The sequence below is a fragment of the Thunnus maccoyii genome, chromosome 14 (assembly GCF_910596095.1).
Source record: "Thunnus maccoyii chromosome 14, fThuMac1.1, whole genome shotgun sequence".
Taxonomy (NCBI): domain Eukaryota; kingdom Metazoa; phylum Chordata; class Actinopteri; order Scombriformes; family Scombridae; genus Thunnus; species Thunnus maccoyii.
In genome coordinates this window covers 9,407,142-9,434,354 of record NC_056546.1, presented here as the reverse complement: position 1 = coordinate 9,434,354, position 27,213 = coordinate 9,407,142, and the positions used below count along the sequence as shown (strand labels likewise).

General features: G+C 40.5%; 1 protein-coding gene across 1 annotated transcript; it reads left to right on the top strand.

Annotated features, from left to right (window-relative positions):
• Window positions 1-11,652: 11,652 nt before the first annotated feature.
• synpo2la (synaptopodin 2-like a) lies at window positions 11,653-23,157 on the top strand. The gene is made up of 4 exons (XM_042433991.1): window positions 11,653-12,339; window positions 16,123-16,274; window positions 16,584-17,296; window positions 18,486-23,157. The coding sequence occupies exons 1-4, from the start codon at window positions 12,238-12,240 to the stop codon at window positions 21,134-21,136; spliced, it is 3,618 nt and encodes a 1,205-aa protein (XP_042289925.1). The 5' UTR covers window positions 11,653-12,237; the 3' UTR covers window positions 21,137-23,157.
• The last annotated feature ends 4,056 nt before the right edge of the window (window positions 23,158-27,213 follow it).

Genomic DNA, 27,213 nt, shown 5'->3' with positions numbered 1-27,213 from the left:
GACAGACAAACATTTGGGAACCACTGCCATTACGGCAAAGATAATCGTAAAATCCATTTTACAAACCATATTAAGCTTAAAAGGTGTTTCCCAAAAGCATTGTAACTGAAGACTCTTAGAAATGGTCGTAGATTAATGAGTGACACTTACACCTACTCGTAGGAGGCTACCTGCTCCATGACTTGCAGGAGGAACCAAAAACTACATGTTCTATTCGAGTTTTCATTGTTTTTGTACATTTTTAAGTCTATACTCCTTTCATGAACAGCAATAGCCAATGTTAAGAAGCTCTTAACAGCGTGCACATGCATTTGCTCTTAAGTACAGATTTGGTAAATGCATGTAGAGATTTAAGAGTGTTCTTACTCTCAGGAAACATTCTTAACTTCGAAGATCGATTGTTATCAGGAGACGAAGCCTAGATCATCCACAGACTTCACCGTAACTGTTTTCATAGGGCCTATCTCTTCAATAGGAAGTAATAATCTATTGACTTCCATTGTAATGGGGTGTTTATTGACTTCCACTGTACTGGGGGGGGGGGGGGGGCAGAGGAAATCTGTCAAAACAAGGACTGTAATTTAGAGGGACTGATCATTTATGGCTGGTTCATAATAGAGTATTCTGTATTACTACTATTGCTGCTACTACCGCTGTTACCAGAATTATTGTCATGATTGACACTCCCATTAAATCCTCTTTATGACTGCTACAACCAATATTTCCACTGTGAGTTCCCGTACTGCATATTTCAAACTATACTGTAAATCCCTAATTAACTTCAAATAATCCCTGCCATTTTTCTTTTGTTGACTTATACCGCTCAATTAATAGAGTCACCCGGCGACATTTACCGCCCGTGCTGGGGCGGTGAAACCAATCCGACTACGGAAGAACATCCGGTGTTGTGATGAGAATGTGTATCGACCGCACGGCTCTTAGCCTTCACCTCACTGCCATCTCCTTCCCATAATGCTGAGAGGAAATCAATGCCTCAGATACAAGTCAATTTCCTACAGAGTGTTTTAGAAGCAAACTCATGTTGCCTCACCCTTTGGGAAATTTAACAGGCTTTTTGCCCACAGTGAGTTAGGCGGATGCAGGATAGATTGAGATCTATGGCAGGAGAGGGAAAGATGACAATGAGGTAAAAGTGAGGTTGACAGAGTGGGGGTGGGGGTGATAGATAGAAGTGGACTGGATGAAGTGGGAATATATAGAAAGAAATATATATAACATAAAAAAGAAAATATGAGCAATAAGCAAAGAAAACCAGAGGGGTGTCGGGGAAAAAAGAAGGATAACTGGAAGAAAGCAATAATGTGCATGCGAGAAAAAGAAAGCTTCACTGTCTAAGATGAGAGTACAACATAAACAAAGTGGCATAAAAGGAGCAGTCACTTTGCCTTGCTGTGTATGTACGTCTGGGTCTCTGGGTGTAGCCATCAGTTTGCCTCAGGGAAATGCAGGGAGACATGAACTCCGTTTTACCGCTAAGAGGGGGAGGAGAAGGAGGAGGGGAGCTGTAAAAATGGAAAGTGACAAATGTCTTCTTGAGGAGAGGGCAAGGGATTGTGTTCCTTCCTTTCCTCAACTGTCTGTATACTCAGTGGAGACGCAAATAGATGTCTTTATATTAGTGAAAACTCAGTTAGTTTAGCAAAGTCATATAATTTGCTCCATTTTTAAGTTTTAATTAAGAATTTGCGGTGCATGTTGTACACCATGTTTGCGTTTGTGTTTGTGTATTGTATATAGTTTACAGTGTGTTTACTTGTGAACATGTGTGTGTGTGTGTGTGTGTGTGCGGGTGTGTTTTGGAAAAGGAAGTGGTGCAGGGTAGAAGAAAGTAGCAGTGGGTGTGATTTATTCATGACGATGAATAAGTGACTCACTCAATCTGGAGCCACTCTGTTGAGGCAGAGCTAAAGTGGGGGAGTTTGTGTGTCAAACTGCGACTTTCATTTTCAAACCTATCAGCCAACATAAAAAGGAGCCCTATTTTTATATTAAAACGTACCTGTCTGAGATGTCTTTATTGCATTTCAAATATGTACATATATATTCATTTAACAGTAGATGGAGGTCAGCACTGACTAATGCTGAAATGATCTCAGTGATACTTATGGATCCCATAATTAAAAATGCAGGGCTGGCTTTCTAAAATCTCCTGAAAACATACATTTAAACCCGGCAACTTTGCACGACGACGGCCCAGAACGACAACACCAGGTGATGTGGTTTGAAAAAAGTTAAACTCAAAAATGCGTAGTACATGTAACGCAATGGAAGTGACCAAAGTACCATCTCACGTGGCCTTTTCTAACAGTTGAAAAAGAACCATGACTTTGTAACATTATGGAAGAACTACTACTGTACTATGCTGTATGAGCTGTACAAACATAGTAGAGCCATGTTTGTAGGAATGTTACTGGGAACCTTGTTTTCTAACAAGTTTGTCATATCAACTTAAAACGTAAATGTTGTGTTCACAGCTTGTTTCTGCTGCCCCTGAAGTAGCCACAATATCAGTTGCAGATTTAAGATAATGCCAGTTTAGCTGTAGCTTGGCTAACAATCTCTCCTTATGATACCATATTTATAATATTTTCTAGGCAAATTGGCAGCTCCTCAGCTAATGCAAGAGTTTTGAGACAATAAACATTAATGACAAAATAACCACCATCAAAATATGACTAAATCAATCAGCTCATACTGATTTCCTACCACAACTGCTTTCTGCTTTGTTTGCACTGCACTCAGGTAACATCCGTTGCATGAGTGATGAGGCAACTGCCTACACTAGTGGTGATGGATAATATCACCAAAATCAATATAATGATGGTGATGACCTCCAGTTGTAACTTGTTTTTGTTTCCTCTGGATGCTTACTTCATATCCACTTATGAGTAGCCTGTATCTGTGAAGATATCAATATTCACTGTTGAGTATTACTGGCACACTATGTCTCTTAAAATAAATTAATAACAAGCTCTCCTTCTCAACACAAGGTCATATTTTCAATGACTTTTTAATGACATTTGGTGATATCCAAAGATGGCAAAAATCTGGTTGAAAGTGAAAGACTAAAAGACTTTTAGCCGTTGATTGAACATTGTTTGGCTGACTTATTTTCTTGTACACAAGGATGACACAACAAATAGAAATAACTTTTAGTGCCCCTTCAGGCAAAGAGAAAAACAAATGTGGGTGTGTGTGTCACCTGTAAAGCATTATTCATAGCCAAAGTATTATTATTATTATTATTATTATTATTTTCTTTTTACAGAAGCTCAAAGTAAAAAGGTGAAGACACTAACCAGCTGGCGCCAGGACAACAAACTCTCGCTCGCCAGTGGCTCTATTTCTTGAGGAGACTGAGGATGTTTGGCATGAACACCAGCAACCTCACAAACTTCTACAGGTGTACCATTGAGAGCTTGGTACGGTCTAATACTTGTACTGCTTTGGCCGCAGCCGCAAATCACTACAGGGAGTGGTGGAGGCACATTGCTGGCAACAGACTCCCCGCCATTCAGGATATCTTCCACCAGAGGTGCCTGTGGAAGGCACACAGCAACATCAAGGACCACAGCAACTGTTTACTGCACTGTTTGCTGCACTGCTTACATAAAAAAAATGCACTGTCAACCATGACTGCTGCTATTGGACCAGAACTGCTACATAGCCAATGTGCAATACTGTTGTATACACTCGTCACGTTTACTTTTATACATAAATCCTCATTTTCATATATGTATATAGTGTTATCTTTTATTTATATCTCATCCCATCTTTTTAAATTTTTTATCTTATATTCTATATTTTATGGTTAGTGCTCTTATTGCTGAGCTGACCTGTTTTCTCGTCCAATACATTTCATTGTACCGTTGACCCCCTGTGTTAACCCACATATGACATACATACATACATATATGATAATAAAAAATTGAACTGAAAAAAAAAAAAACTGAACTAAAACCCAACAGACTGAGGTCTATCCAAGATTAAAACATCATTACCCATACTGATCAAATGGCAAAACCTGTAATAACTGTAATAACAGCTTAAAAATATACAAATATGGTGTGAAATACTACAAATTTACTTAAAACCTTTGTGTCACATGCAGGTAGAGATATTTTTTTTTATCAAACATATGTCACCAAAGTGAAGAAACAGGCATGTATTCAAAGCACAGTTACAATACAGCCTCATACATATATATACCTGATCATTTTGAAGGCTAATTTGACATGACGATCTTCATTACTGCTGCACTGGACTCGTACAGTATACTGTAGACACATTCATACACACAGGCAGTGTAATCTGAGGCTGGGTGGTCCAAAGTTACGTCTGTCTCTCTCCAGTGGTCCTGGCAGACGTCGTCACTCCAATCAACCGTAAAGGTGACACTGACAGAGACTTTGACTCTGCTGCTCCTGAAATACTCAAGGATCATCTTCCAGCCAGCAGGAACTTAATCCACTCTCTATTCTTTTCACCTTACTCAGTGATGGAATGACAAGGCTGAGGGGGTGGGGGTCCATTCAGTCTCATCACATCAAACAAACCACCCACGCTCAGGATACTGGTGGCCTCATGTCAAATTCACAAACTTTGGGTAAACTTCTCCTCCTCCTCTGCCTGCGTCCTAACAGTACCCCCATGGCCAGGCCATTCTGTCTTATCAGACATTTCCCCTGAGGAGGATGAGTGCTGGGTTTGACTCATCAAAAATGAAAGGGATTACACAAGCTCAGTGTGTGCATATATGTGTGTGTGTGTGTGTGTGTCCAGTGGCAGTACAGTCAGTGGAGAGTGCCACCGTGAGGATTACAGGAATAATGCATGTATATTGATGGCAAAGACGATAGAAGGAGAATAGTATAGGGGCCCTGATTCTCAAAAATATGGAGGCCCAAAAGTATATCAGGGTTTTTTTAAAAAAAAAAAAAATCCATACACATGAGCTAATTCTAATTTTAAGTGCCATAACCCAGGGAAGTGTGTGTGTGTGTTACGGGAGCCAGCCTTTCATTCACATGGATGTTTGCCTGACAAATATGTTGATAGGAGAAACATTGCCTCATAAACATTTTGGGAGCTTGGGGACTACCCCTCTTTTTTCTTGTCAGTAATTTTTATTGTTTATTCCCAAAGTTTGTTTCTGTGATTATGGGTGTAACTAAATGTAGTGGCCTGGATGAGAAATATAAGGGTGGTTGCAACTATTAATATACCCATAATTATAATAAAGGAAGACTTTTTTTTATAAAATAGTTACTTTCCAGATTATACCACCTGAAATGAGAAGAGTCCAACTCCAGACCTCACATCTGGGGACCCCAGGTCTGTGAGCCAATGGGAGGGGAGGAGGGTCCCCCAACCTGAGCTGCGTCACTTCCTTTTCTGCCACAAAAGTATATAAAGAAATAGGCTACTTCTTACATTAATTTGACTCAATTTTTGCTCAGAATGAAAAGGTAACAGTGTCTGTTATCTGAAAAAGTAACAGTAACAGTAAAATATGCAATATGTGAAACAAAAATCCAAGAAAACCACACAAAAAGTGAAATGTTCAGGTAATACTGCAGAGCTTGTTGTGATTTTGTGTTTGTCAATGAAGTAATGGCACTGTTACATTTTTTATCCTGGGTGGGTTTCACATGGCTTTATAGGGTTAACATAACATAATAATAACAAAGGGTTAATATAAATGTTAGCTTCTCCAACAGGCTAATATCACCTGAACTTTATGTAACATCAACCAGGTTGTATTTTTTTCGGTAATTTACCACAGTAATTCTCTCAATTTCAGAACGAATATTTTTTACTTGATCAAATATAGCGTTAACTCTCTTAAGCAGATATATGTCACCGTTTTCCAATCTAGCAACTTTTTTTTGAGACAGCCAACAGAAGTGATGCACTTTATGTCTGGGGACCCTACTCTCTTCCCAATGGCTCGCAGTTAGACTTATAACTGCGGTCCCCAGACATAAGGTCTGCAGTTGGACCTTCTTGCCTGAAATCCAATCTTCCAGAAGTACAGTACTTGAATATGAATGCTAGCTACGAGGAGAGCAGCAAAGATCATGCACGACATGTCATGACACAGACATAAACAAAAAAACAGCATAACAACCAACAAGGGTGGTTTTGTCTTTGAGCCTGGTTTTGTCTTTGACCAATCAGAGCTTGGTTACAGTTACCTGTTGTATAACTCATTTTTAAACAGATGGTTTACCCAATTGTTTTGTTCAAGTTTGCAGGTGACTGTGTATGTGCGTGTATGACTCACTGGTGACAGCACACTGAGGTTATGAAAGGCCACCTGGCACGATGCCGCCTCTGTGTCATGAAGCAGATGACACAAGACTCATCTCTCCTGGGACAGTGGGAGTCCTGGGAGAGATGCAGCACAGTCTGTCACACACTGGGGTCAAGAGTTCAGCGTATGAGGGGAAAACAGGCTGAAGGCAAGAGGTAAAGACAGACAGAGGCAGACAGACACAACAAGATATCAACCAGAGTCCAGTTTGTCTGTCAGCCTGTAAGTAAGTGTCAATGAAAATTCAAGTGGTTCCAAATAGGGCAGTGACTCTCTAACAGACATCTCATACAGTACAGACAAATACATCATATTAAGAGTAAAAAATAAAGAAAGGATCTTTTCTGTAAGTGGAAGATTAAGCATTATTGGCAACAGATCACAGATATGAACTCAAATTTTGTGATGACAAGCTCCGCTTACATTATTGTGTTTTATAATGAATGAATCACATTTCACACACAGTCTGAAAAGACTGACATCTTAAAAATCACAAGACAGAGTTTCATCCAAAACTTAAAAAGCAGACATGTGTATGTGTGTAATTCTTTTTCATGCTACTTCATCCAAAAACACACATGTAGTCCAAAGCAGACCTCAAAGAAATGGAATGATGCAGAGAAGGCACCTTAAAAAATATTCAAAAATACTCATTCAATTAAAAATTGAGCTGTATGAGGCTACCATGTAAAAACAACCATAATGCACAATATACAGCAAGATAAATACACTCATAATACATTCATAATTTATGATAAACTGCAAAAAACGTGAGATTGGTCTTACTTTCTGAGGCCTTACAATTTATATTGTCAAACCTTATAATGATTATAACGTTATAATAAAAATACATTGTAAAATGTCAGAATTACATCTCCTTCAGAGGGAAAACCAACTTTTTTAACTTGACATTTTGAAAATGTGAGACTCTCCGGGGTTACTAAAAACGTGTCCCCCAAAAGGGATGTCAAGTACAACATGTTCTCTAAAGCTACCCTGTGCAAAATTAACTTCCTCTACAGATAGACAACTTCTATACATTTTTAATATGCACAGCTTATTTTACATGCATTTTCCTGCATAGAATAGAAACTAGGAAGGTTTAAATTGTTTTAAAAAGCACTGAGAATGATCATAATTTTTAGTTTTCACATTCACCTTTATAAAACACTCACTATCCCCTTTGATTACTGCCTCTTTAAGGTGCAGGGTTGAAATGTCCCTGCTTGAAATAAACCAGTCTCAAATAAGCTACACAGATGTTTTGAAGTCACTATCCTTTATTTCTGTTTCCTTACTGTTATTAAACATATACACTGTACCCTTTGTGCACTGGTTATTCTAAAAGCTCAGCGTGCATCATGTTGTTGATTAGTATGGCAGTCTCATTGTCACCTCATCCGAGCCGTGGGGAAAGGCTGGCAGTGGCTGGTTGGCAGTGTCTGCCATGCTGGCACTGATGCCTCAGTTAAAGGGCACTGGGTCTGTGCCTGCTGCTACTCGACAGATCTGTCTGTCAAAGTCTTCCTGGGAAGGCAAGTTGGCCAACAGAGAAGTCATTAGATAAAAAAATTAGAGAGAAAGAGAAAACACAACAAAATGTCTAAAGCTGTCTAAAGAAAATGGGAAGAAAAGAAGACACACCATGAAAGAGTGGAAGAGAAAATCTTGAAAGGAGAGATAGGCAGACACAAACTAATTAACAGTGGGAACATGAGAGGGATGAAGCTGTCGCCTCACTTAACAGTTCTCCCATGTCCACAGGAAAAAACACTCTGCTTTCTCCATTTCCTGAGTTAAAGCCACAATCAGCAAGTCTTTGCCGCACCCATATGCACCACTTTAAATGATTTTGTTGCCACAGCACAATACAGAGCATATGGAATAGAAAAACATATGGAGCCACAGGGGAGAGTAAAATGTTTCACATATGCTGCTGCATATGGATTTAGACCTTTTTACTCTCTTTGAAAGACAGCAAACTTCTATCCTGGGCAGAGTGACTTAGCAGACCTCTTCCTGACTTGTTGTGGGCCTGCTTACCCACCACAGCCGTCTGAAGTGCAGTATCTAGTTTGACAACGGAAGTGTCACCGACCACAAACAGCCTTTTTTTTTTTTGGTTTAACTGAACTCTGTTCTAAAGAAATTTCTTCTTCTGTTGTAAGATTGTCACTGTGCAAGCAGTGGTTGTGTGACTTTCTTTAGTGCCCATAGTCACAGTGTTTTTCAAGTGTCTCCTAACAATGCTGCATTTGTGTTTAGTTATTGCTTTAGGGTGAGGAATTAGATATCAGTGGTAGCACAACTCAAGGGTCTTTGAGTTGTATCTTTATAAAGCCCCATTAAGTCCATTTACGTTTAAATTGTTGTTTAGAAATTGCAAACATATTTTATCAGCTACAACTAATTTCTCAGTATAGCTGAAAAACTGCTTCAGAATGGTTTCTTCATATCCTGAAATATTTTAGGCAAGTATCTGTATATGTAGTGACATGCAGGCTAGTTGACGTTGATCCTAAAGATTGGTTATAATGTATCATAAAACTTGATGCAAAGTTGAAACAGCCGATGCAAAAACACAAGAGATCAAAAATCGCTCAAATGCAATGTAATTATTTTCTACCACAAAGGAGATAGAAATGACCACTAATCAATAAGAGACGTAAACGCTTCAGGAGGCCTATTTTGAACCACTAGAGTGCATGGTTCGCACAACTGATCTACAATACTGCATACTTGTTCAGATATCTGTCTTATCCCTTACGTCCCTGTGTAACTACAGATCTGATATAATCTTAATCAGTCATATTTGTGTAGGGAAGAGCTTGCTTTAACTTGTTAGATCTGATATTGTCTCCAGGAAGAGAGGGTGACATTTTTTCTAAATGTCTGACCCAGGACTGATCTTGGTTACTATCCTGAGGTCTGGAGACAGGTGCAGGGCAAAGCTGCCAAAGGCAGCAGCTATCATTGGTAACCTCCAGCAGCATTGATAATAGCAGCGTTGCCTCTCTAGCAAGGGGATCATCCAGCCTCTATCAACAGGTTTAGAAGCCAGTCAACGTCCCAAAGGAAAATATAACATAGTTAAAGCAAGTTTACATGCAACAGAGTTGCCTGGGAGACTCTGTGTGCAGTAGGGATTGTACTGTTTATTTGTGTTTGTCAGACAGCTTTTCAGAACATTTTTCTGTTGTTTAATTAGATTACGATTAGATTGCTAAATTTATGTTAAGACACGTAAAACAGAAAGATAAAGAATAGGAGGGAACAACAGAAGAGAAAGATGGAAACAGTGTGAAAGAAAGAGCCAAAGTCATGCTGGATCATCTTTTGATTCATAAATCAAATGTTTGAAAGATTTATGGGCAGTTTCTCAGATATGACTTTTCAGCAAACTTGTCAGTCTCTTTCATTTACATGGACAGCATTTGATTTCAGTTTTAACTAATAAAACCAGGATGGATTTTGGAATTTGGATTTTTTTTGTTTCACCTGTGCAGTGTGTGATAAAAATTGGTGCTAGTATCAAAATAGATTTAAAAGGGATTTAAATGTGCTTACAAAATATATATTGACTATTACTGTAACTATAAATCTATTATCACTGTGTGTGTGTGTGTGTTTTTAGCCGTGCACTGCCAGTCTGTCAGTCCACCACCTTGGTTCAGACTAAAATATTTCAGCAATCTATTGGATGGATTTCCATAAAATTTGGTTACAACATTCATGGTGCTCAGAGGATGAATACTAATGACTGTGGTGAAAACCCCACTGTTAGACTAGCGCTACCATAAGGTTCACATTTGTGGTTTTGTGAGAAATATCTCACCAAAGATGAATTGCCATGATATTTGGCACAGGCAGATTCATGAGGTGTAATAACTTTGGTGATCTCTTAACTCCTCATCTATGCCATCATTAGTTCACAATAGTTTTAATTTGTCCAATACTTTGGTTTATAACCAAATACCTATAAAACTAATGACATTCCCATCAGCCTCAGCTGTACTCTGTGTTTGATGCTTATTAGCAAATCTTAGCATGCTTACTAGGAAACACGCTGAATTAAAATGGTGAACATGGTAAACACATGAATTTATTAAAAGAGCTGGATAGAGCGCCACTGCTCAGCCTTGCAGCCATTTTTTCCCAGTGGTCACTCCATGGTATTGCTACGAAAAATCCCCCCGCGGCCCAAAAAGCATTTTCCCAATAGACCACCATTATAAAAGAGACGTCTGTAAAACTGTTGACAGGACACCTCAAACTGCATACAAGGTCAACCATTACTCTTTCTATTATTAAATTTTATATTTGTAAAACTTTCCTCAAGCCGAGAAAAGTGATTTAAAAACCATGATGTCATCACAATGCAAAGTCTACGGGCTGAGTGGGAACTCGCGGATGGGACCAGCGGGGGAAACAGTACTGCGCATATTCAGTGGGCCACACAACACTGAGGAAAACCTGGAAGCTAGGAACTTTTTTTGGCACATGCGCCAGCCAGCCATTCATTGGACTGAATTGGTGCCATTTTCAGTCTGGCATCCAGCTATATCCAGTCAATACATCCATGGGTAAACATCACACCTGCTAAACATTAGCATGTTAGCATTGTCTTTGTGAGCATGTTAGCATGCTGACATTAGATTTAGCTCAAAGCGCTGCTGTGCCAGCCTCACAGAGAAGCTAGCATTGCATCTAGTTTTGAATGTCTTTGTTCAGACTGTCTCTTCACAGCTGCCACCACATCCAAGAGTTTGGCTTGGTGTAAGAATGCGGGGTCTGATTGTGACAGATACCTGAGGGTGAGTGGAGGTAAATGTGTGGCAGGATTGATCCATTTCTGCCTGTCTACAAAGAGAGATATTATCCTGTTTCTGTGATTTTTTTAGTCCACACCACAATTTAAAAAAAAAAAAAAAGAAAACCACATTTGCTTTTCTTGTGTCTTCGTATGCTATTTCTGTATCAGTTTTATACAAGTAAGCCTGGGTTCCTACTGTCTTCCAAAGTATTTGTCATTCAGTAACCACTGAGGAATTCTAATTTGGACATGTTTCCAAGTAGCTATGCAGGCTGCTCATCCAGTATTTATCCTAAAGGCTCAATGATGACAGCCTAGAATGTCTTCAGATCCAGAGGAGCTGGCAGGACACACAGGCCCAACAGTTAAAGACTAGCACAATAAACTAGCACCAAAGTCAATCCAGTTATGTAAATTGAATGATATTTGAATATGATTGATAGTGAAGAGTGGTTTGTCCTATCATGGCAAGTCTCAGCCCTGAGATTTGGGAGTCTAGCTGTGGCCCTGCTAAAGGTTACTGATGACCTCAATGCTGTAAAGCCAGATATGAAACAGTGCCATTTGGATGTTCTGAATGTTAACGTTCCCTTGGTCTACAGAGGAGCAGGCAAAGCAGCAGAGGTGGTGGTGGTGTCCTATTTTTGGAGAGGCTATCAGCAGCCCAGCGGCATAGGTCTGAGTGACAGGACAAGTGTTGCGTTGGACCCTCCCCTCGCTCATTTCAGGCAGGAATTTCTCAGTGTAAGCAGACACAGACCCCCCTCCCATCATATTTCTCCCTCTTGCTCTCCCTTGGCTACGATGGTTGGCCCACGCTGGGTATGGGTGGGCGCACAGAAGTGTGTGTGTGCATGTTTGTGTGTGTTCAGGTGTGAGTGTCGGCTGTGGAGCTGGAGTCAGAGAGAAGTCAGCGCCCGACAGTGTGGCAGGCAAAGTGTAGGTCAGAGCTCTCTGAGGGGGCCCTGACCGCTGACCATGGTGCCTAAGCACTGAGGGCCCCCTGGACAAAATTAAAATACAAAAAGGAGCGGAAAATAACCAAGAAAAAGAAGAAAAGTTTAAAAACAATAGAGAGAACAGCACAATGGTTGCGGAGGAAGTGATAATTACATTGTCCGGAGGAGCGCCATGGGGCTTTCGTCTTCAGGGAGGTGTGGAACATCAGAAACCGCTCCAGGTGGCTAAGGTAAGGCGGGTCACTCAGCAGGTTGGACAGAGGAGAACGTTCAGCTGAGGCAGTTATTTCATGGTTTGCTGAGTAGAAAGTGGAAATTTGTGTTGGACTCAACAGCGTCCCTAAAGAGCGGTGAAACATCAGCTGAGATATATTAGTAACAGATTTAAGGAGCTGTGAAAGAAGTTGAAATGGAATATTGGATGCCATGCAGGTTGGTTTTGGGCCTGGATATGAGTCATCATCTTGTTTGAGAGTGGTCTTCATGCAGAGCACTGATGATTGATTGGGTAACCTTTAAACTTCAAGTTCAGCTGGGAATGTAGGGCAACCTGGTCACATATCTTTCACTAAGTGTGGCTTTTCCTATTAAACATCATAGAGCTCAAAGTTCTAGTGAAATTACGGTGATTCTGATCAAAAGTGAATGAAAATCTGAACTTGTCTACATTCGGTTTCCTGGTTTGTTTTTGACAAATAACATGGTTGACATGGTTCTTCTGTAGTGCTTTGAGCAGTGATATGTGCACATTGTGGCAAATTATAGACTGTTACTTTGTCTTTACTGTGAGGAAGTTATGGATACTACATAGCTTTCACACATGCTCATGATCTGATTTGATGCTATTGAACTAGCATGTTTCCACTACGTCATTGTTTCAGGAAGAAACTCAAATCACTCCAGTCATGCTTGGTTATGTTTAAGTTGGCATGTCACCTGAGATTTATTTGGAAACCCTGTTTTAACAGTAGAAAACAGGTGAGCAATGAATATCAGAAAAGTCTGGATTGATTTCAGAGTCAACCAATTGTTACAGACTAGTTTTACATCTACATCTTCTTGTATGAAGTTGATGGAAAGAAAATATTAATTGGGTAAAGGAAACATTTAACTATACAGGTTTCACAGAGAACCTCTCAGCTCATTTTACTCCCCCAGCGCAAATTCTTCATGGCCAAGAATTTGGTACCCACATTTGGCACCAGTGAAGCAGTCCAGATTTGAATCTTGATCTCCATTTGCGAAAGCAAAGATTGACACACAAGACAAAGTGGAATAAAACATGGTTAAAAGGATTAATTAGGCTGAAAAGCAGAGAAAAACCCATACCAGGGTATATTATCTCTAACTGGTGAAGCTGAAATCAACTGTTTTACTAAAATTTTTCATGGTTCCAATTAAAGTTTAAATCGAAATAGTGGTAAGAATAAACTAAATGTATTTATATTTTCTGACTTCATATCGATCCTTTACTGATCATTTCCAGTGAAATCCATATCATTATGTGTGACATGAGCTTTAAAAATCACTGACCCACAGACATAACTCCTCTACCTGACTCAACCAACTTCATCATTCCTGCTCAAACAGACTCAGACATGCCTTTTTTATGAAATGTTTACAGATCTTATTTCTGGATACCGTAATTCACGTTTCACATACCCACATGCACACAAACACACATCTCGATACACACAGTTAATAATTGTTGACTGAGCAGAACTTCTTTTCCAGGCTATTTTTGGTTGAGAAGCAGCAGGTCGTGAGGTTAGCCAAGGTGTGTGTTTCAGCTTGGTACTCAAAAATTAACCTCATACACTATTTTTGTACATGCACTCCTCAGTATCTAGCTGCTCAAAGAAGAGCGTATGACTCTTTCTTGTAGGTTTACATGCAAAGGAAATCCTAATTGTTACACTTCTGCTCTACTCCACATTGTTCCTGTTCAGGCACCACATGAACTGTGAATAAATGCATAAATTAGTACTTTTTTTCACTGTCTGACAAGAGAACAATATTCTCTATCTTTTACAACAGTTAATTGAAGGATTATGGTGCTAACATAGATGTCCTATTCATTGTTTTATTCACATTCCCCCCAAATTTTGCTTGACACTTTTAGTATATTTTTAAAATGTTGCCTAGAACTTTATGAAGAGTTTTCTATGGGTTTGTCAACACAATCCGGATTATCTACCTTATATCTCATATGCCACTAAATCAGTCATTATATTTCCCATTATATATGCCTCTATCATGCGTAATTATCAAATATAGGTAGTAACACTGGTACAAAAGTCCTTAGTGGGTAAAGAAACTATTTCCATGTACAGGCCTCTCTGCTCATTTTACCTTGCAAATTTGTTTATGGAGGATCATATCTCATGAGTACTCCACTTTGTCGGACAAATGGGAATCTTTACTGGCTAAGGGGCTAATTCTGGTTTGTTTATCAGAAAAGGAAGTACTTTACATCCTGCACTTCAACTTCATACCTCTTAGACACCATATTAATAAACTAACCACTTTTTATAGACAGTATTTAGCATCTTAAGAATGTTAAAATGTTAATTCTACATGTAGTTGACTTACGCGGAACGTGGTAGTATGCACACAGAGCCACAGGACACCAAATCACCTTTACGGCGGACAGCTGTTTCTGTCTGACCATCTAAAACAGCATGCTCCTTCACCCCTGACAGCAGGAAGGCGTAGTCATGTCAGGTCTCATACTATACTGTCCCTAACAGGTGGAGCAGTTTGGGACTTCGCTGAAAGAGCCTGTGTGTCAGTGCTGGGTTTGTGTGTTTACATCCCTGTACTGCAAGCAGGCACAGGCCACTTTGAAAGGCTTAGCTAAATGGGTACGTGGGATTTCATTACAGGCAAACCAGAATAGCTGAAAAGAAAACTAATTAGGTCAACCAAAACAACTCTTTCTTATCTCTGAAATCGAACATACAGTCTTCATTTAATACATCAAAAGAGGATCAACACTGCAGTCATTGTCTTTGAGAAATTTCAAACATCTGCTTTGAATTTATTATGGGACATGTTGACATGGTTTGCATAGACCTGAGGCAATTTAGGGTGGGCATAACGCCATGGTCCTGATGAGACCTTGGGCACAAATAGCAAAGCACCAAATGAAGATGGCTGCTGGCTGGCATTTCCCTGTTAAAGTGTGCATGAGTGCCCCACTCGAGCTGCAATATGTGGCATATGTCCGCAGCAAGATCGAGCTGTCGGGACCAAATCTGCTCTCTGTCAGTCACTATCTCAAGCCAAGACAAGACAGCAACATAGCTATGCCAACATAGCTATTCATTTTATATCCCTGCAGTTTCAAAAGCTGATCATAGAATCCCAGGGGAAATAAAAAAGCAGGGATAGAAAGACAGAAAAAGATGGCTCATGTTTGAATCAGTTGTGTTAATATTGCTCTACATCACAGCTCTTCATATCAGAGCAATAGACTTGGCCTCAAGTCAGAAGAAAAGGACAACTTGAAATTTGACTTGTGCTTGTCAAGTTGCTCCAAAGCTTGACTTAATTGAGACTTGAATCATTTTCAGACTTAAGGCCAGGCTAAAATCTGTCTTAAAATCTGATATGATAAAATCCCGGAGCAATAGAATATGAATATGACAGCATCAGACAGACTTTGTATAGTAATACAACTTGAATACTTAATTATTAGCCCTATGCATTGACAGGACTTGCTCTCAGCCATATGGGAAGGCTATTAAAAAGCAAATGTACCAATAATGTGATTAAATGGTCAGCATTCAGACCAGAAAGACTTGGACTTGGGCTTGCTGTCAAATTGTTAAAACTTGATTTGAGATGTACCCTTGAGACACACGTAAAAGAAAGTTGACACAGATTTGTCCCAAAAGTCTTAAAAATTGTTCTACTAACAATATTTTTTACATGATCAACTGAAACTCAACATTTGTGTAACCTTTTGCCCTCTATGTGTGTTTGTATTTTTCCTCCCTTTGTTTGTGCAGGTGCGTAAACGCAGCAAAGCATGTAGGGCTGGACTGCGGGAGACTGATGAGCTGGTGTCCATCAATGAACAGCCATGTGAAATGCTATCCCACGCCCAGGCCATGAACCTCATCGACAGCTCCCCGGGTATATTACACATCCGGGTCAAAAGGTCAGAGGAACAAAAGCATTATACTCTCACTGATGATAAACCATCATCAACTCACTGTAATGGATCAAGACAAAAATATATCCCACACAAGTCACAGACCAACTTTTGACACAAAAAAATACAATTTAGGATGCACATGCATTTGATACTACTGATGTATATTATCCTTCCTACATATATTAAAAATCATCAAGACATTAAGTAAGACCTTACTGACTTCAAGAAGACACTCAATCCACATTTAGAACACTGTATCCAAGGGCCTCTGTTTAGCCCCATAAATTTGTAAAACCCTCTACTTGTTTGCAGGGCGCCTGCTGGTTTTCAGTCTGTGGTCCTTGTGACCCGTGCCCCATCTCCTCGTATAGACAAGGAGTACCGTGCTGCTCTGCGTGCCATGACACCCCCCCACCATGCACCCGTCCGTGAGGTCCACCGTAGCCGCTCCTCAATAACCAGTGGCTTGACATCTCCACCTGGTAGTGAAGCTTACTATGCTGAGACTGACAGTGACGCAGATGTGGCAGGCTTCGAGAGGCAGCGCCGGCAGAAACGCCGCAGCCCCAGCAACTCCATCCCAGGGAAACCAACAGGACGAGCCTCCCCTGAGGGTGGGGAGACATCAGAGATGAGTGGCTATGACAGCGCTCCAGATGCACAACTTTACTCCAATTTGTTGGATGGACATGGGGAAGGTGGAGATGGAGGTGTGGGGCTACCTGGGGTGGCACGGAGGGAGGTGATTTACCAGCCTCCTGGTCCAGGAATGTGGTCTTCTCAGACATCCACAGAGACGTCTTCCATCATCTCCTCAGCAGAAGACCAGGGGCCACGGGATGGAGTGCAGGAAGAAGACAGCGGCTTACTGGAGCCAGCCAACGTGCCACTGGTATCCCCTGAAAGGGCCAAGGAGGCACTGATGCTGGGCTCCCGCAGCCAGCTTGTGCCCATGGTGGGCCCTGTGAATAAACCCATCGATGAGGAACTTACGACAACCTACATGGAAAAGGCCAAGCAAGCCAGTAAGTACAGCTGTGCAAGAACAATGACATAGACATGTGCTTCACATTGGTTCTCATGCTAATTTCATTATGTTGTTATTTATATTATTTTCTATATTATATATTATTTCTATATGCCATCTGCTTTACAGCACATAATTATATCCTTGAAGTGAAGATGAGCTGATCTCTGTTCTCATACAAAGAAAGATAATTTGTCATTGTCATTATCTAAAATGCCATGGTGCAGTAACAAAAAGAAGGTAATGTTTCACAATGTTTCTATATAGAATAATGTAAGAAAACCCTTTCTACTGTAGTTGCTGAAGCCTGAAAAATTAGCCAGTCATGTTTTACTATTTTTTGGTATCCACAATCTTTGAAGAGGTCAGAAATTGTGACAATTCAGTGACGCAACAACAAATGCAGAACACTGACCCTGAACAAGTAGTCTTTCCTACCACTTGTCATCTTATCCATCATCCATAATAAGCCCAAGCATACGGCAGAGCTAGGCTATTTGAAGTCAATGGGCTGTTTTAAGAACGTGAATAAATGTACTCTTGTAAATCCCCCCTGCCATCACTGAGTTCAGGTTTAACATTCTAATGTCCTAGTTAGGAACCATGTCCTAGACAAATTAAGAAATCCCTTCACCTGGCGGTGCATATTAGGGTAACAGAATGAGGTTGCCTATGATAATCTGCTTAATACCATAACAAGTTAAAGGATATGTTGTGGCTACTCTTTGAAGTTCTCCTTCCAGTCACCTACAACATGCAACTTTCCACAAGCTTGCAAATATTTTCTAAGTTAGATGTTAGAGTACATATGCCTAATAACATGCAAATTTATCCTTCACACCAACTAATGTGAGAAGCCAAAGGCTTGCCTGGAATTTTTTCCAGAGGTGCTCCTGTTGCAAGTTAAGAGACCTGTTGAAGGCATGGCGGTCGAGATGGGTTTAGATGGTGATGTCAGAGCCAGTTTTTGATGTAAAGGTTAAATATGTTATTCAGACTTCTCTGACCATGCTGCAGTACTTACTTATGATGTAGGTTCGCCAAAACATCATGACTAGAATGCATCAGTGTTTTATTTAGAGGACTTACATACTTAGGTTGAGGTAATAGTTCCCATCTGTTTCTTTATATACATGGAATGCTACTGTGCAATTATTCCTAATAGCTATGGTTTTTACACCCTGCAGAACTGAATCGAGGAGATACACAGCAAGACAAGCATGTAAAGGAAGCCAAAAGCAAGTGTCGAACAATTGCATCCCTACTGACAGATGCTCCCAACCCTCACTCCAAGGGGGTGCTGATGTTCAAGAAGAGGCGGCAGCGGTCAAAGAAGTACACCCTCACCAGCTTTGGCAGTGTGGATGAGGATAGGAGTCTGGACTCACAAGAAGAGGATGGGGTGTTTCCTGGCAGTGAGTCAGAGTTTGATGAAGATGGGTTTTCATCAGCTCCTGACCCAACTTGGGATAGTGACTACATAGATATGCTAGAGAAGAGGGCAACTGCAGGCACTGAAGGTCGTGGGGATGGGGCAGAGGACGCTCCGAGTCCAGGGTTGAGTCAGACTGCAGGCAAGGGCGTCCAATTGTTTGAGCAGCAGAGAAAGAGGGCTGCTGAGCATGCCAAGAAGGTGGAGGCGGCACAACCTCAGGCTCCTCCACAGTCTCAAGTCCAGGAGCAGGCTCAGGTGTATCAGTTACATCCAGAGATACAACCACAGATGCAATCAAATCTTCAGCCTCAGCAGATGATACCACCTGGTCCTCCAGTCATACAGCAAGAGCAATCCCAAGTTCCAGGTCCAGTTGCTGTTGCAGCTCATGGCATGTCTAATGGGGACCTATGCCATTCTGAAATTAGCACAGCAAGCCTGGTGATGTCACCTCCACCTGTGGCACCCAAACCAGCTACTGCTTCTGTGACTATTCTCACTAGTCATACATCACCGGTGGAGACACCATTACCAGAACTACCTGCCAGTAATGTTCTCAATAGAACTGCACGTCCTTTCACACCTGGCTTTATCAGCATCCGAGCTGCGACCGTCCCTGTAACATTCAGACCACCTGTTACAAAGACAAACCAGCGACCTGCCTCAGCAGCTGTTGTGACACCACCATTTTTCAATGCCTCTGAGGAAGCCATTAATGCTACATCAGTAATGGCACAGCTACCCCCTGGTCCTCCGTCAGTGCTCTCCCCGCCATCCTCTATACCTCCAGGTCCCTTGGCCCTGACACCAGAGGCTCCTGTTACCTTTCACCCTCCAGCCATCTCTACCTCTGTAGAGACAATGCAGGCAGCGCAACCAGTAACTACTGTTAATCAGGCTCCATTTGCAAATGAGCCCCCAGTATCTATGTCTTCAATGCACCCAGCTCCACAACCACAAGAACCAATGGCTCCAGCCCCTGTTCATCCTGTATCCCAAATTACCAGTTCAGCTCAACCAGTTGTATTAAGGCCTCCAGTTCAAGTGCCAGTTGCTCAGCCACCTCCACCTCAATTTTCCATGTCACCTGTAGCTCCAGTGTCAGTGGCCTCCCAGCCAGAAGCTGTAGCTACAACCCCTGATCCTGGTTCAGCAGGTCGCACAGGAATCTTACTTGAGGCTCGACGGCGTGGTGGTAAACCCAAACCTATGTTCAGTGTGCCAGATGTCAAGAAGAACTCCCCCAATCCTGAGCTGTTGTCCATGGTGCAGAAACTTGATGACACGTACACTCGGTACAAATCTGGCCAACCACCCTCTGAGGTTACCTATGATGGTGCAGGGGAAGAGAGCAGTGGTGAGGCTGGTATTGGGAGAATGCCTCCACCAGTGGCACCCAAGCCTCGGGTTATCCACGAGGCCCCACAGATTCTTCAAGCAGGGGGCAAGGGGGCCCAGCTGTTTGCCCGCAGGCAGAGCCGCATGGGTATGTTTGTAGTTGACACCCCACCTGAGACCCCTTACCAACAGGAAGTGGCCTCATACAGTGCAGCCCAACCCTTTGACTCCTCCTCTAGTTCTTCCTTACCTTCTCATTGGAAGTACTCCCCAAATGTCCGCGCCCCTCCACCCATTGGGTACAACCCACTCCTAGCCCCCTCTATTCCAACGGGGCCTCAAAGGGATAAAGGGCCAGACAGCAGGGGTAGAGGGGGCTCCCAAAGAGAGGGCATCAAAGCTCTGGATTTCATGAGAAGGCAGCCCTACCAGCTCAACTCTGCGATGTTCAACTATGGAGGCAGTGCTGCTAATCTATCAGGCATGCCTTCTTACCAGGCCCAGAGGCAGCAGCAGGGTGACTATACAACAAGAATGGTGGGCAGCTCATTAACCTCACCTAGGCAGATCCCCCTGAAAACCGCCCGTGTCTATGAGGTCAAGCGATTCTCCACACCCACACCAATGTCAGCTCCCACTCTGGCTCCCAAAGTCATTGCACCCCGCTCAGCCACTACCCTTGGAGAACGTCTGACTCACTCCAGCATGATCTCCCCACCGCCTGCTCTTTTCACTCCAACCCTGGCCCCTCCCTTGACACCCGCACCAGTCAGTGCTCCAACCCCAGCTTCACCTCCCTTCCAACCAGCTGGACTACCCTGCCTGCCAAAATTCTCTACCACCCCTATTCCAAACCCTGTGCCCGCTGCGGTCCCTACACCTTACACTCCAGTCTCGTACACCACTGGGCTCCAGGCAGCCAAGCAGTTCCAGAGCGCCCCCGAGCTCAGTATCCTTTCCTCTTTGCCCCCGGTCAAATCCAACCCAGTACAGGCACCCAAACCACATTTTGTAGCAACCAGGGGAGGCGTTCAGCCCCGTGTCTGGAGGCCAGGGGCAATGTGAACAGCAGCAAATCAGCCACCTCCACAATTTGACATCTTCATGTAGTATTCATTTAGTGCTGTAATTGTTTAAGTCAAGCATAAAAGCCAAATATCCGTTGGTTCCAGTTTCTAAAATGTGACATTTTTCTGCTTTTTGATATCTTTTTGGTGGGTTTTGGGTGGTTGGTTAAAAAAAAGCATTTTGAATATATCACCTTAGGCCTTAGGAAATTGTGATGGGCAATTCCCAGTATTACCTGATATTTTATCAATTATTAATCAATTACGTGTTTCATAATGGTAATAGATTATAAGCATCTACTTGCTGTTAAAAATGCTGCTTATCATATTTATTTTGCTGCCAACACATTTACTCACACATGTATCTGAGTGAAAATAACAATAGGGAATACTAGCACATACTGTATGCTGTATAGTCCACCATATGCCTGTCCTGGGGGAGGTTTGTGTAAGGCTTCTGGAGATCTCTTTCTTCTAATTTAGCAGAAATACCATCCAAACAGAGCCTGTACTGAATTATTCTTTGAAACTTGAAATGTCTGACAGATGTTCAAAATGAACAGTTGCGGTTCTGACAATAGGATTAAATCCCTGAAGATTTATGTTGTAGTATGTTGACAGGTGGAGGATCATAAGGCAAAAGTAGAGGGCTTTTATTTTTGAACATGTAATTATGTTATTCAACACTACTACTACTAACTGATGTGCACAAAATGTTTTTTTTTACCCTCTGTAGCATTATTGAGAAGAAACTCATGATGACCTAGTCTTCTCGTCCAGGGGTTTAATGATGCATGACCAGTTGAAAACTGTAAAATGTATTTAAACGCCTCAGCACACTGTGAAACTATGTGAGGACAAAGTTTGCTCTTGCAAAGTTTTAGTGGCTTGTGCAAAACACACCTGCTCACTATAGCCAGCGAGAAATGCAATCTTTTGAATGGGTCACATTCATCAAGTGCCTGGCTGTCACTCAATGTACACTTGTCACTGGATATCATTGCTTCTAATTGCCACTTAGACAGAGCCTTCTTAGTATCAGTGTGGTCTTTGCAGATATATGTAACTTTATTAAACCAATAACACAGATAAAGGAATGTGTATTTTGTTTTGTTTAATTGTGATTTAATCTGAAGTGGTGCAAGGGGAAGTTGACTGGTACACCAGCATTTGTAAAAGAATTCAAGATATGAAGGTAGCTGTGGAGGGGGAATAAAGGCAGTGTAAAGCTAGGCCAAATAACTCAATGGGGTCATTGCCCAACATTTCACATAAAGGGTCATGATCACATATAGTTCTTTGGCAGAAAATTGAGATATATGGGTGAATTGCACAGAGTAATGAAATCCCACAGCCTGTAGAGGTTAAAGGAGGATGACAGGAAGGTTTCAGACCTGAGATTTATTGATAAAGCTAAAGAATCTGATGGAGAGAAGCACAGTTTAGCTGGTGACTTTTTGGTAACAATGGTTGTTATAAAAAAATAAGGATTAAAGGTATTTGATGACTATATAGTATATCTTGAGAGACTGGTCATGTTAATGGTAACAAGTAAAAAACAAATAAATTAATATGTTGTTTTCAGTTTTGGAATTCTTGGAGAGATACTTTTGTTATTTTTTACCATTTTTAAATGATTTTATCTCTTAAAGCTTTTTCTTGTATTCATAATATTGTGGCTGCCAAAAATCTAGTTTGTGGATATAGTAGTAATGAGGTGTAAAATATGATAAATACATGTTTCTGGATGTAGTTGGATTAAAGAATAAGTGTGAAAATGTTTGTTATTTATGCTGAGTAGAGACATTTATACTGACAAGGAGACAAGACATTTTTAGAGGAATAAAATTAGATTTGAAAGCGCTTCACTTGTCTGACATGTCTGATTTTACACTGCCCCCTGTTGTTGATTGTGTGATCCTGCTCATTTCTTTTAATGGACAATACAGTACATGCATGCATGTAATGATAGTGTTAAGTTGAGCGGTGCAATAAGTGTTACTGTATATTAGTTTGAATAAAAAATGTCTTATATTTTATAACTATACAGTCAATGGGCAAAAATATTTTACAGTGTTTCAGGAGAAACACACACACACACACACACACACACACATTTTCCCAATAAGTATAGAAGCCTATATGGTATTCATTTCTACCACAGCATGATCTCCATTCACTCAATACCATCTGCACATGAATAAATGTACATTACTCTGTACATTGCTTTATCACATAGATAAGATTAATTGCAATGTTATTGAAAACTTCCAGGACAGATCCCAAATTTATAAATTTTAAGGGTTGTTTCATAAAGCAAGATTGCTATTGCCAGTTAAGTCGAGTCAACCTCAGCATGCTCTGTCCCAGCTCCATAAAGTAACTTTAGAAACATATTCTTCAATACTAGCTTGCTCAGGCTAGTTTTTAGGCTTGGTTTGCGTACTTCATTCAAAACATGATAATTTATAAAACAGACACAAAATATTCAGAGACTGGAGGATAATCAACAATATTTCATCACATGAAGGCTACAATGTCTGATAGCGAACTTGGTTTTCAGAAAATGGCAAAAATTGGCAAGGACCTATTTAATATGTCAAGGTTGTTGTCAATATCATGTTGGGTCTTACACATATATATTTTTAGCAGTTATGATGCAGAGAAAATCACAGAATTCCCCATATTCAGACTTTAATTGATACGATTAGAGGGACAGTACTGCAATAAGCTCAGCTAACTTGATCAAGCATCCCTCTGTGAAAGAGAGATACAACAGTAAGGACAACCATATGAAAACACATGTCCATTCTTTGCCACTAGAGGGTGCAAGGTTCAAAGATATATTTTTAAAGACTAGAGAATGAGGGACAGAGAGAGAGAGAGAGAGAGAGAGAGAGAGAGAGAGAGAGAGAGAGAGAGAGAGAGAGAGAGAGAGAGAGAGAGAGAGAGAGAGAGAGAGAGAGAATGAATTTAGAAAAAAACTTGAATAGTCTAACATTGAGCAGAGTGGAAGAAAGAAGATTCTACACTCATCTTTGCATATAAATGGGTTTGGTGAAATCCAGGCCGTTTTGCCCCAGAGGACTTTCATTCAATCGAATTTCCTTCACATCACCACCAAATTGTCTAACTTCAGGTAATGTGGCTGCATAGAAAACCCAATATCAGGAGTTATACACACCCCAGATTCAGGAGGGGCAACACATCATGAGCTGGTCTTTTTCATAGATTCCTATTCATCCACGGAGTCAAAGTGAGGTGACACGGTAGTTAATGATCTTCCTGTTAATTAAGAGACTGCAGTGTCCATCAATGCTCCAAGTGACTATAAGCAAAACACATTTTCATCTTTTAGAAATGTACCAAAGCACTTAAAGAGTATATGCAATGCAGAAACACAAATACAAGATATGAAAAGCCTTTATGGAACCAGTAGGCCCAGATGATGTCAGCAAACACACACTTTCTCACAGCTGTACACTAAGGAACCATCCAATCATGCTGAGATGTGTGTATATACATAAACTGTGCCAATGCTGCTAACTCCTGTTCATTTTAAAATCACTGCATTTAATGTCTACATTACATATTACATTTAGATATTACATATAGGCCTACATTTTATATTTCAGTCTTGATCATTTAAATCTTGTAAATCAGAGTAACTTTGCTTTAAATGTCGAGTCAATGTGTGGAAAGTCCCGTCTCAATCATCTCACATACAGTATGTGTGTTGTTGTTTTTCTGCTGGGAAATTAAGAATATTATTCTTTCTTGTCCTCATGAACCTTTGCCACTGAGTGGTGCTGGAGTCTGTTGGACTCCTTTCTGACTGAGTGTGAAGTCAGAAGGGCATTTTGTTGCCAGCCTCCACGCTCACAGGGTGCCTATATATAGAGCTGTTAATATCCAAACAGAAGACTATTTATAGTGAAAACAACTTTTTGCCAGGTCGTTACTGTAATTAAAATTTGTTCTTAATTTAACTGCTTTAAAAAGATCAAAAACTGGCTTCTCAGCTTCTGCAAAGTTTCTATTTCAAGATCTATTCAAAACACCATGTACAGTAGTTCCCCTGGTAGTTTTCCTTCACATAGTGATTATTTCTAGTGACAGAAAAAGAATTACAGTAAAATAATCTGAGATTCTTCACTTCTCTAGATGTCACATCAACCTTTAATGTCTGCCTGTTTCTCTTTATATAGAGTCTGCACTTCATTTGCAGTATGATTTCATGAGATCAAATTGAATCTTATCACTTGACTTGATCATTAATTACGCCACCCACTATTCTAGAGTTTGCAGAGATCTCCTAGAGTGAGGACAGGATTATTTACAAGTTTTGTAGAAGGCAAGGAGGCCTTTGGAGGTGTGTCAAAAAATTTCCAGAACTTGAAGAAATTATAAGCAATGCAACAGTGTCCGTTTTTAAAGAAAATAGTAATTATAATAATGATCATTATTTGTAGTTACAAACTGCTTCACAAAATTATCACATTAAAACAACACAGAAACAGGAAGATTAGATTAAAATAAAATGTGAGAAAAAACGGCCAAAAAAGAAAGCAAAACAAAGATTATTTGATTATTTGATGGAGGACACTAACAGTGTAACATCAAGCATGTTGCTGTGGAGCCAACGGGCCCAGACAGGAAAGGATAGACTGCCTTTATTCTTCACATAGAAGCCAAATTGAAAATGCTTCACTTACTGTAATCTGACTGTATTGAAGTCATACAGCAGATGATACAAAACTGACTTTGACTTTGGATAAAATAGGAGTTTGGAGACGGGTTTAAAATTGACTGAGGGGTCAAGCCCTGTTATTTTAAGAGGAGGTTGGACAAGTGTTTAAAAAAAGATAGAACTAAGCCAAATGTAAGTGACAATGATTATGATAAAATCACTGCTGATGGGCAGTTGCCCAGATGCCAGGCTACAACATGCACCATGAGTTATACAGATTCACAGATATACTGTGGATCAGCAAGTTTGTTTTTCTCATTTAAATAGAAGAACTACACATAAACTTGGTCAGGAAAACACCAAAACCTGCAAAGTCACATTAGAAGAAATTCTTAGTTTGTTGGCAGTTACATTTTCTCTTTCCATTGTCTAGACACAAGACTAGCAAGTTCCTGGCCAACATTCAGAGAACGCTCTTGTCATGTTGAGCTTCCGGAGTTCTAAATTTAAGCCAAGGACTCATAAAAACCCCCGGGATTATGTTGCATGCCTGTTTAAGTGACAACCATGCTCTTGTGAATATGACAATACAATATCATCCATGCAAAATGCACAACCCAACTGGTCAAGGCAGATGGCTGCCCACCTAGAGCCCGGTTCTGCTTGAGGTTTCTTCCCATTAAAGGGGAGTTTTTCCTTGCAACTGTCACCAATTGTTTGCTCATGCGGGAATGTTGACTTGACTTGACTTGACAATGCACTTCACAAAACTGCAGTGAAATCTTACCTTAATATAAAGTACTTTGATCAAACATAGCCACACAATACATACAATTGCCTAAAAATATTGGTCAGTGCAATGGATAGCAGGCCTTTATCTGATAACACCATGATCATAATATGTTGTGTTTATAAATGTTCTATACCCCAAGGTCACTGATGAGTAAAAGCCTCAGATTTTATGCTCCATACTCAGGTTTTCTGGGACTGAAAATATGATCAGTTTACACTAAGATGGGGTAACAAAAAAGCAGAATTATTACAATTGTGAATGATAAAACCTGTTGCTACAACATGAGATATGAACAGTATAAGATAGACGACAACAATATTAAGCCCTAATAAAAGAAGGGGTATACATACTTTTCTGGTCATTATTTTTCTCTCTTTTTTAACTTCAAATATACCAAATTTTGCTTACTTGTATAAAATGTAGCAACAATGAGAGCACTAAGGACATGTCTTTGGTATTGTCTCGTAATTTAATGACTTCAGGAGGACTTTAGGTTCAATTACACATTCTGAAATTCAAATGTTTTTAGACCAAAATAAATACATAAAAAGGAAGGGATTTAGTATTTTATATCCTGACATTGTGGAGAAGG

What these genes read in the sequence shown, in the direction of transcription:
- synpo2la (XM_042433991.1), top strand. Translation starts at nt 12,238, where the DNA reads ATGGTTGCGGAGGAAGTGATAATTACATTGTCCGGAGGAGCGCCATGG. An exon ending in TTACACATCCGGGTCAAAAG is followed by an intron (nt 16,275 to 16,583) that starts GTCAGAGGAACA and finishes ACTTGTTTGCAG; the next exon opens with GGCGCCTGCTGGTTTTCAGT. An exon ending in GGAAAAGGCCAAGCAAGCCA is followed by an intron (nt 17,297 to 18,485) that starts GTAAGTACAGCT and finishes TACACCCTGCAG; the next exon opens with AACTGAATCGAGGAGATACA.